This window comes from Colias eurytheme, chromosome 11 (assembly GCF_061535395.1).
Source record: "Colias eurytheme isolate Ceu_HAF_F1 chromosome 11, ilColEury1 Martin Lab GWU primary, whole genome shotgun sequence".
Classification (NCBI taxonomy): Eukaryota; Metazoa; Arthropoda; class Insecta; order Lepidoptera; family Pieridae; genus Colias; species Colias eurytheme.
Window position 1 is genome coordinate 4,669,153 of NC_142990.1, and position 11,451 is coordinate 4,680,603.

Consider the following 11,451-nt stretch of genomic DNA (forward strand, 5'->3'; position numbering starts at 1 on the left):
ACAATGAATTTATATCAAATTAAACAAACATAAATTATTTAAATTTTTGTCCCGTTACCGTATGGCGTATACCTACTTAGTAATACTAAGTTAGTATATTTTGAGGGTCAAAATTATTCGCACATAAAAAAATATTCATGTGAAGTCAACGACAAGGCTTATGTTGTGAATAACAACTATGAAAAAACTACAAAATTTTAAAAGTTAAAACAATATCAAGATAGGCATGCATCCCATAAACTAAGAGTTCATTTAATGTAACTTTTTCATGGGCGTAACTATAAATTAGAAAGGTTTGAATTCAGATCATAAACAATCAAATTACTTATGAGGAAAATAGACGGTAAAATTGATAAAGGGCCTCAGAAAGTTGTGAGAAACGAATAGAAAAGATATTCGAAATAGTGCCATTTCTTTCTAAACCCTGTTTAGAATTTCTATTGAAAAGTTGAATAGCCCCGCTATAATATTGTGAGGGGAACAATACGTACGTTTTCACTATAACCATGGATTGATAAGGAATTTATTAGGGGTCATGACATAATATGTGATGATTATTTTTATGGTTATTATTTTAAACAAGATAACCTTTGCTACAAACAAATTATTGAGATGAAATTAAAAGAAATAGGCAGAATACAAAGTTACACGTGAATAAGCAAGATTTTCAAATAATAAATAAAGCTCTATCTTATCACATGCAATGTTTATATCAAGCAATACATGCACTAATTAATCCTATCATACATTGGAACAAAATATATCCTATAGATTATCCACTGAGCGTTCCTTGACTATCTTTTTACACGTGTATACTGTATTATGTTCATATCTATAGGTATTTTATGTATCAGTAAGTGTGAAATTATTGATACTTCAATCTTTTTCTAAAGTTTTATTCTTTAGTACTTTTTTTTTGGATCAAGTTTAGTTAATTGAGTTTATACAAGGCAAAGAGTTTATGTTCGACGCACACAACTGGAAAAACACCATGTTTATATTTGTGTCTCTCTATGTACACATTAACCCTTTTGAGTAAATTTATCAGTTGTGTATCACATCCATGAAGTAGATAGATACACGTATTATTGAAAAGTATTCATTAAATATTTAAAATGAAACGCATTAGTTAGTGTTCTAAATATTATCGAATTTAGATTATATGTATACAAAACATACTTTTCGTCATCTCATAACGATTCAAAAAATTGGAAATAAGAGATGGCTACTTTAGAGACAATGACCTCCAGCAAACTATGGACAGGAAATGTGAAAAAGTCGGAAGTCATGTTAACATTGATTATTAGGTAGACTTTACGTAATTAAGTAAATAATAAGTAATGCTTTAATAACTTATTTACAAAAATGTTGTCTACAAAGATAATCATGCAATCAAATTAAGAGTAAACTTTCTTATCAAAATTGTGTTTAAGTATATAAAATCAAAGTGACGGTGAGAATGTACCTACTTGTAAAGAAGAAGATATGGGTTGGGATAATAATTGTACACATCAGATAATAAATTATAGTGGAGTTAACAAAAACAAGCGCTAAAAATGTGTTGAGATATGTACTCGAGAATATCAGATAACATCTATTTATGGTACACTTCTCGTTATAAGCTCTGGTTTTGATTTTCTGAAGGCATGCTTATAAAAAAAATATATACTATAATATAAATATAACAATTAAAAAAGCAAAAAATGTCTCTGGAGTCTGGACTAATAATCCGGACGTGGCGCGAATACCCTGTGATGGCGGGTGCTTTTAAAAAGAATAATGAACAACCCAGTCAATAAAACAAGTCATTGATTTTATTGACTCAAATTACATACAGTTATTATTCCGACATTCAATGGGCTCGTTATGAGACCTTATAATTTATACAAAATATCCAAATGAACACGTAAAAAACGAATTTACTCAGAAGATAGAATCTACTATCTAGTATTATGTTCTATGACAGATAATACAAGTAAAAATAAAGAATGATATTAGTAAAAAAATTTCAGTAAGGTTTCAGTAATTTCAATATGTTAAAAATTACCAATAAAGTACAGGTACCAATGGAGGTAGGTATTAAATAACACGAACACGGATTTAAATAGCTTTATTTTTTACATACATAATTACATTGGGCAATGTACACAGTACACAAATCTTAACTTATTGGCAAGCAGTGCCCGCAATAGCATCGGATGTTTTAATACTAAATATCCTGTAATTTGTTTCATTTGAGTTCAGCGTCCTAAGCATGTATCGGGGCATTCTGTCGGACAAGATCCATAATGTGCCTTCATCGTCGACCTAAAAAATAACGTAAAAACACAAATTTAAATGAATCCAGTGTTTAAGATGGATGGGATGGAATAAGCGAGAAAAAAACACATAAAATATAAAATATTTATCAATTCCATCGGAGATGCTTTAGTTCTTTGTTCCTATGTCGAGCAGTGGGACATTAAGGGCTAATTATTAACGATGATGATGATGTAACAGATATCAAGAGAAAATTAATAATATATTTTTTTACCTTTAAGTCATTGGGGAACTCATACAATATAGGATCATTGATAATAAGGGGATTGTTTTCGGGGTTGTACGGCTTGTTAGAGTTCCAGCAACCAACCCCATCGCGATTCACCTGAAAAAATTTATAAATATTATTTTAGAAACATAAATTATATAACTAAACTAGCGGTCCGCCCCGGCTTCGCCCGAGTTACATATGAAAAATAGGTGTTAGCCGATTCTCAGACTTACCCGATATGCACAGAAAATTTCATGAGAATCGGTCCACCCGTTTCGGAGGAGTATGCAGACTAACATTGTGACACGAGAATTTTATATATAAGATAAATGAAGAAGAACTTGAAATTAAAACCAATATAATGTTATTGTTAACAAACCCAAGAATGGGTATTTTGCTAAAGTTTCCTTAATCAATATTAACAATCTGAAGCATAACGATTATTGCCTTTTATTTTCCAGATTGTTCACTATCACATTCACTATCTATCTGGCAATCCCATATTTATCGTCATTTTAATATCTATATTATTATTAAAGAACCTACAAAAGTGTCGATTAATATTTTTTTACAGCTTTTGAGGAACATGTTTAAATTGTCACAGCACAGCAAAGGAAACTTGTTTACGAACGGTTAGTTCAAATTGCTTATAATGAATACTTACTGAGACAAGTGGAACAAAGTCGTTTAGTAGTAGCAGTAAAGTAAGCAGTCCGTTAAAAATTTACAATCTGTGACTCATGAGGAAGTTATTGACGTCTAACTTTTCAAGTAAAACTGAATACTTAATATTATGTTGGTACCTGCTTAAAATACACACCTGAGTATAAAATAGAACATGATTCTTTTCATCATAATAACTAGCAGAAGCCTGTGTGTTTGCTCCACGGTCGCCCAATAACTGAAATTTAATAAGTTTTATTATGTCTCATCTTTTTTTTTTCAAAAAAATCTTTAAGAATTAAAATCAACATTTGTTTGGTCTAATAATAATATGCAGAGCTATGTGGGTAGGTACATAATATTAAAATTTGCAAACTAACAACGGTTTAAGTGATAGTCCATTATGTATTAATTTAAATAAATTTTGTAGGAGGAGGATCTGTCTCCTGACACTAGTATAAAATATAAATAACTTTTGTTTCTTCAAGTTAACTACTTAGACGTATACCAATTAGCCTTGAGGAATTATGTATGTAACGTGACAAGCGGCTTAAGTTGGTACAACAATCAATGAAATATTCTCAGAAATTGAGTTGTTGACTAAACCATACGGTACCTACTCGTGATTTACATTCATACCTTGAAATCATGGAAAGCCTCAGACTTGTCTATGTGTGGGTAGTTGCGAAGTAACTCCGTGGATACACAAAACTCTTTAGTACTGGAAAAAGCGTGGAAGAACATCGTACGATACCTGGAAATGCGTGTTAGGTAATATTAAAATTAAAAATAATTTGACAAAAAATCTAAATGCTACGATATTTAATTTGTGTGGCGGTTTATGTCGGTAAATAATATAGCGAATGCGGATACCCAAATTAAAAATAATTGATGGTACATCAATTCTTACCATCAATTCTTTGAAATCAGCATGTTTTGAATTTGTTATCGTTGAGAAACAAAAATATCAGTGATTAATTTGAATAAATTTTGCTTTGTAAATACCATATGATCAATATTTATTAAATCGGTCATTGCCGCCATTTGGAAACCGGCTTTTACATATTAGATACTCAAGGTAATAATCAAACAATAAAGATGTAGCTACTCATAAATATATGAGTATACGTACATAAGTAAGCAGAAAGAACATAAATTCACATAATACGTTACGACTAGCAAAAAAGGAACTCAATATTTACAATTAAATGTGACCGTGGGCCGATTCCATTGTTGCATTTTTGCGCGACTCAATCGTATGAATAACCGAGTCTTTATCATTATTAATTAAGTATCAAATTAATATTATATTTCCTAGTAAATATACTTTATATTAATTATGCAGCTTACCCATTTTCTCTAGGTTCAGAGAGGGCTAGTCCGAACACGCCATCGGTCCAATGGAATTCAATTCCACTGACGTTGTAGGAGCCAGCCAGAGGATCAAAGTGGAAATAGTGATGGGCAACACGCCAAGAATCATTGTCCTTTAAACTGTACACAACAACACCGTAGCCTCCTAAATCAGGGACATACGCAAAGGCCTCGTCACATTTGTCCTTGTCTACATCAACCACCTGAAATTTATATTTATAAATTAAAATTCAGTTCTATAAAGATTTAATGCTATTTATATGAGTTTCTACAGGAAATAATTACAACATTCACTCGAATGTAAAGAATTCGCGAGCGATCAACAATTCATGATGGAGTGTGTAATTCTCGATTTCTCTTCTAAAAATGTCTTGAAAATATTGAAAACGTTACTGCTATAGTTATGTACTTACAATATTTGCAAAGAACGAATCTTCCTTCATATCCTCAACTTTGAAGAAATATCTATGTAGAAGTTGATTGGTATTCAAATCGAAAATAACCACAGAAGGTCCCGCTACTTGATTTGGTGAGCCTAAAAACATTAATTATTACATTCATACTTCCTGTTAAGAAGATCTGTCAATTTAATTGCTGTGTAAATTGTTCGATAAATTAAAAAATATTTTTTTTAACCATTAATTGTATCTTCCAAGCACACGTACCTACAAGATTTAATCATTATACCTATATTTTGCACTGACTTATTCTGAGTAATAAAATACAAAGGTCAAAGCAGGAAATATTATTTTGTAATAAATAAATAAGTACAAGAAATTGCATGCAGTAGGTACTAGGTAGTACCTAAAACCTTGATCACATTCAAATGAATGATCTACTTCTAAGACTTGCGATTAAAAAAACTGAATTGTCTGCGTTATGGCGTTAATTATTGGGAAAACCGATACTTATATAGACTTTTATATGTTATTTCAGAACTATCGTCTGGGTGAAGCGATTGATTTTTTATTTTATATTTTACAGAATAAATATTTTTTATTTTTGATTTTGATTTTGATTTTGATATTTGCAAAATTGTCCTTTCCGTTTGGACCCAATTAGAATTCTGTCCAATCAGAAAAAAAAATGTTATTGAGCTTTTGCATTCAACTATAAGAACGTTACTGCAAGCACAAAACAATGCATATTTTTTATAAAAGTATTTTCATTTCACTGAGGTACTTATTAAGTTATATAACAACAGTCACAATACATAAATCCTTATCTACCTGCACGATGTTTTGCTTAAAATGGTAAATTGTTACCAAACGAGATGTACCTTATGATTTGATATCTCGCTTACAGAATCTTATGCAAATAAACTTTACTCACCCAATATATCAGCTAATCCTGCATCCATAACCCAGAGTCTATCACAAGCATCGACATACACTCTATAGACACAAATAATAGAACTATTGGATGGCAGTTCTTTCGCCGTATCAGCTACCAGATTGTCTTTCAGTGAAGGATATGGTTTAAGTGGTTGATCCTGCGGTCCATCAATATCCACGTAATTCAGAGATGATGCTACACCCTTTCTCCATCTTGGTACTGTCACAAATAATTTATTCTTCCATCGAGCTACCCCCAGAGGAAGATTGTGGGCTTTAACGAATAAACCATCCTTTATAGCATTTTCCCGTTGTTCCGGACTATCCCAAACGAAGTCAACTTCTTTCCATGCAAAACGCAGGTCAGGTGTGGCAGCCTTACATCCTATTATCACAGCAAAAGCAATGAATAATGTCGTTCTCATTTTTGACCTGAAACAATGACGAGTGTGAAAAATTAAGTCGCATTATTGTATATTTTGTCACATAATAATATTTATTGCGTACAATAAGTTTATTGTTGACACGCAACACCTTTATTTCTCACCCATTCTTGATTATAAAATAATAAGATGAACACGATTTCATGGTACTTAAGTATAATAAAAGTTACGGATATACATACATACTGTGTAATATTTATGTGATACCTAGTTAATGGATTTCTTATGTCAAATACATAAAAACTTTGAATTACCAAACCTAGTTTTGGTTTTGCAAGGAAATAATGAGAACAATAATTGAATGTTCTCTTAGGTACCCTGTATCATTACCAGCTCACGTTTTTGTAGTCAATATTAGGAAACGAAGTCAGGTACCTAATTAAGTCTGCAGAGATCTACATAGGTCGTTATCTTCAGTTCTACATATTCATTTGATGGCTATGCGGGACAAATTTTTAATGTAAGTACCTAACTATACATATAATATTACCTGACATTCAAGTTGTTAAATATTTTTTTATTCATTGTAACTATAATAAAATGATAGTATTGGTTAAGATTGACTGGACTCGGCACAAAATTTAAGCTTAAGAATATTCTCGAACATCTCAAGTCTCAACACGGTGTTGAGCAAATAAGGATTTAGAATTTATTTATTTATATGCAAAAAAAGTACTTTACTGTAATTATTATCTGATCTCTCATATCGACTCTATTGAGGTTAAAGTGTAAAAGAGAATGTTTGCAAGTCATGTCAAGTAAAGAAGTTTTTGTCGCACACCCAAGGCCGGCAAGTGCTTTGAATCGATGCTATATCTAATGAATTCAAATAGTGACCAAGTCATGAACCAGTACGTGCTTATGGAAATTCATTTGAACGCAATCAATTATAAACTCAAGGTGCAGTAAAGTTAAAGGCCAACCCTAACGCACTGTGAACTTGAGCTTTTTGATGAAACGTTTCAAAGAAGATTATTTTGTTATATCTATACCAATATTATGATGCTGAAGAGTTTGTTGTTTGAACGCGCTAATTTCAGGAACTATACTAGTCCAATTTAAAAACTCTTTCAGTGTTAGATAGCCCTATATTATCATCACTAAGACCAACAGGAGCATAGCAATGTGGGTAAAACTGCGGAGCGGAGCACAGCTATTGTATTATACATAGAACTTGGGTTTAAAAATGCTATGGAACCAACGGTAAATTTAAATCGAATGTAGGTATTGTCCATTAGATTAATATACGACAATGCAGAGTCGGATTCTCCCACCAAAGTAAATACTTTTGGTTTCAAGGCAGTAGATAAGTAATGTAATATTATCTACGTCTTTAATTCATATTAAGTATATAACAAAATATTGAAGGATGGAAAAAGGTAACGACAATAATATATAGACAACGTTATTTTTACAGTAAAATATTTCGTTATATTTGCATAGAAGCTTTGGAGAAATAACGGATTTCACTGTTATTTAGCACTACTCTGTATGCTATGTACCGGGTACCAATTGCTCAGTTCTAAATAGGTATATTGTATAGCTGCAAAAGCACACTTGAAAAAGCTCATGTTTGATGTTTCGTACAATTATAAGCAAATATTTCATCTCTAGTATAAATAATATGAATTTGTCACATAAACCTCTAACATTTTTTAAAAATTTTGAAATAATAAATTATGTTATTAAAATCAATATTTTTGTTTATTTACGTATGCCGTTAATAAAATGCAAACTTACATGCTAAATGCGTGGTGACGTAAAAGTGAGTGTCCGCGACTGTGTCTGCGGATACGTCAGCACAAACTAAACAGTTCGAGGTCTCACACGCCTTTATATTCACAGCAATACACAATAACGTAAACAATACAAATACCTATATTTGGGCAGTGTTCCCATGTATGAAAGGAAGCCGTAAATTCTAGAGCAGAGATGTCAACTACGGTTGGAACTAGGTACTAACCCACCGGTAAGTGCTAGGTATACCTATTTGTGTGGGTTTTTGGTAATATTTATGTACATATTAGTGTAAAATCTGTGTGTGTGTATTGTATATATTATATTGTATTGTTGCATTTTAAAAAGATAAATGATAATATTAAAAATATAGATACTTATTTTATTTTCCATTAAAATAATAATATATATAATAATTAGATATTATCTACTTAATAAATTACCTTAATAAAAGCAGTCGGAAAAATTGATAAAAAAGATAATAGCCATTTTATAAATTAGAGTACTTTATTAAAGAGCATTTTGAATAAAAACCGTTTTGGGATAGACATTTACGTCAAAAGACAAAAAGTTCTATAGATACTGTGCGGATACTAATTAGATATTTTCATTGCAAGTAAGAAATAGGTAGATATTATGATACGATATAGATAATGGATAGATATACATGTAACTATAGAGTTTTGAGAAATCTAAAATCCTAACTAAACGTGACGTTGCAAGAGAAACTGTATGTACTGAATACTAAACATGTTTTCTATTATTAGTTATTACGAATTTATCCTACTAGTCCTTTTTTTTTAAGTGGGGAAATCTTGCATAGATACCCACGGCCTCCGGGGAAAGGGCCGTGGGTTATGTTGGATATCCTACTAGTCCTACTAATATTATAAGCGTGAAAGTTTGTAAGAATGTATGTTTCTCTACCACGCGAGAACCATTGAACCTATTCTCATGATACTGGCCAGTGATGTAGCCGATCCTATATTAAAAGGCCTCAATAGAATAACACGTTATAAATGCTTGGTTTTGCCTGGAGTTTCGCCTGTGGGATAAACCCTTAAATTGTATTCACTCGCAAATCAACTTCAAATCGTTTAGTTAATATTACACATAAGATTATAGGATGGGTCCTAAATTAATATAATATGTATTTTTGCATACACAAAATACCTAACACTTCAAAGGTTATCCGCATATTATAGTTCATGTCTATTATCGCTAATTGATCATTCAACCTGTAAATTTAAACATCGTGAGTGAACCGGTAAATATGTTCTTAGATCGATCCATAAAAATATACCTTCTTAATAATATTTATTCATTGTGTCAATTATTGAGACTTGAGAGCTTTTGTGTTTTAAATGAAGTTAGGTAAGTAATTATATGTGTTTACCAAAGTAAACACACAAATGTACTGTAACTTCTATTTATAAAAATGAAATAATCTTATTCAGATTAAAATTTAGGAAATAGGAATAATCTAACCAACATTTATAAAAATATAAGTAGTTAAGTAAATATTATTATTTCTATCCTTCATTAATATTAAGGTGATTATCGACATGTGATTTTACGAGTACAAAGGAGCTGTGTTAGGTTTAAAATCAATTGCGACATCCCAATGTAAATTCGATGCAGATAATTCAAGGCTCAACACGTGATCGACGCATCCGTTGTTCATTGAAATGACACAGCCAAATAAATACGTAAACTACAATAGTGATTCGATTTAATTGCATTTCACAATATATTTTTTTAATCGATTATTATTTTTAATGAACAAAATGGCACAAAAACCACAGCAAGGTTGAAATATAGCGGAACTTGGACAGAGCAACCAAGTCGAATAACAACTTTAGATATTTTACTGGACGTGACATTTAACTTCCACTTACTATAATTATTTACGACTTTTCTTTACTACAATAATGAACAAATTAACATATTATACCAATGTTGCACGCAATCATGAATGAAAATTAATCTTTCGTCAATTAACGCACATGCTATAAGGTTGTTCAATGCAATTGTTATGAATGTGTTGATTAATTAGGTGCCTCTATTATCTATTTTATAATATATATATCACATAGGTAATATGAAAACTAGAGGCTAAATTGAAGCATTCAAAATATGCTAACCAGATCGGACCAGCTATGTACCTACTGGGTATAAGCCTACAAGTATGCTTAACATAAATATAGGGTACCTAAGAGTAAGAAGAACGGTATCCATAATACTTATACATATTATGATTTATGAAATATCGCAGTCTACCATAACCATTTTCTGCCCAGGCTAAGTGTATTTACCTTAATTATCTACCCTCTCTTTTTGTGATAGTTTTAAATGCGGAATATTGGAAGCGATGGACATTTCCACTTATACTATTCTCGTAAGGCGCAATTGCGTTTGAATTGTATTACAATTTACAAACCATTATCTCTAATCCATTTTAAGATGAACAACAAATTTTATTAAAATCGGTCCAGCCGCTTAGAAGGAGTTCAGTAACAAACACGCGCAATGAAAATGCTGTATAAAGATAATATTATAGATATTAGGTTCACATATCTTACCGATTAGACCTTTTTTATAGTGGAGAATGCATTAAGGCATACCCAGAGCGCTCGGGGAAAGAGACCTAGAGTATAGCTATTCAAAATTAATGGGTGTTAGGGGTTCCTTAGACCTTACCTAAAAGGTATATAAGGTCTGTCTGTCTTGCTGTCTACCCATTTGTCGTTGAAATTATCCGAGATGATGTATTACTGTAGCCGCTATAATAACAATTAACAAATAATAAAAAATCGAGGCTAAGCAACGGATAACGCAGTCATAAATTGGATAGATGAGCAATGTTTTTGCTGTTTTTTTATATTATTGATGCGGAAATCTTGGTGTCTCGAGTTCGGCTAGGACTTGACAGATTTTTTTTATTAATTTATTTAAATATACCTAGAGACAATTAAAATTAATGAAGATAACATATCTCAATCTCATATTATTGGGAAAATATTCTATTCAAGCTAATGCTTAATATGAAACATTCTGTTTATTAATTAAGTATATGAAACATAAATAAAAGATAAATATAAAATACACAGTACTCACCTACTCGATGCCTCTAAACAACTGCCCATTGCATCCATAAACAAGTTTCCATTAATTAAAATTAATACAGATACATAGTATAATCACTCCATTGTACTTAGACAATGGAGAAAAACTTATGAAGCAATGAGGTAAGTTACGACTTTGATTTATACTTAATTAACACTTAGTAAATATTTGCTTGTGCTGCTTTTAGTGGAATTTTGATTTATTGATTTGAAACTAGGGAAACAAAAATCTGGGACAATTGAAT

At 31.2% G+C, this 11,451-nt stretch overlaps 1 protein-coding gene across 1 annotated transcript; it reads right to left on the reverse strand.

Annotated features, from left to right (window-relative positions):
* Nucleotides 1–2,095: 2,095 nt before the first annotated feature.
* On the reverse strand, nt 2,096–8,206 carry yellow-c (L-dopachrome tautomerase yellow-c). The gene is made up of 8 exons (XM_090107189.1): nt 8,085–8,206; nt 5,900–6,333; nt 4,981–5,102; nt 4,544–4,770; nt 3,833–3,947; nt 3,351–3,431; nt 2,534–2,644; nt 2,096–2,307 (listed from the first exon to the last, which is right to left on the reverse strand). Coding segments are annotated over exons 1-8 (1,233 nt in total). The 5' UTR covers nt 8,087–8,206; the 3' UTR covers nt 2,096–2,166.
* Nucleotides 8,207–11,451: the final 3,245 nt, after the last annotated feature.

Bases quoted from the DNA above. Each gene is read 5' to 3' on its own strand.
- yellow-c (XM_090107189.1), bottom strand. The intron at 3,948-4,543 runs GTAAGCTGCATA...ACGCATTTCCAG, and splicing joins TCTGAACCTAGAGAAAATGG to GTATCGTACGATGTTCTTCC. The intron at 2,308-2,533 runs GTAAAAAAATAT...GTTATTTTTTAG, and splicing joins AGTTCCCCAATGACTTAAAG to GTCGACGATGAAGGCACATT.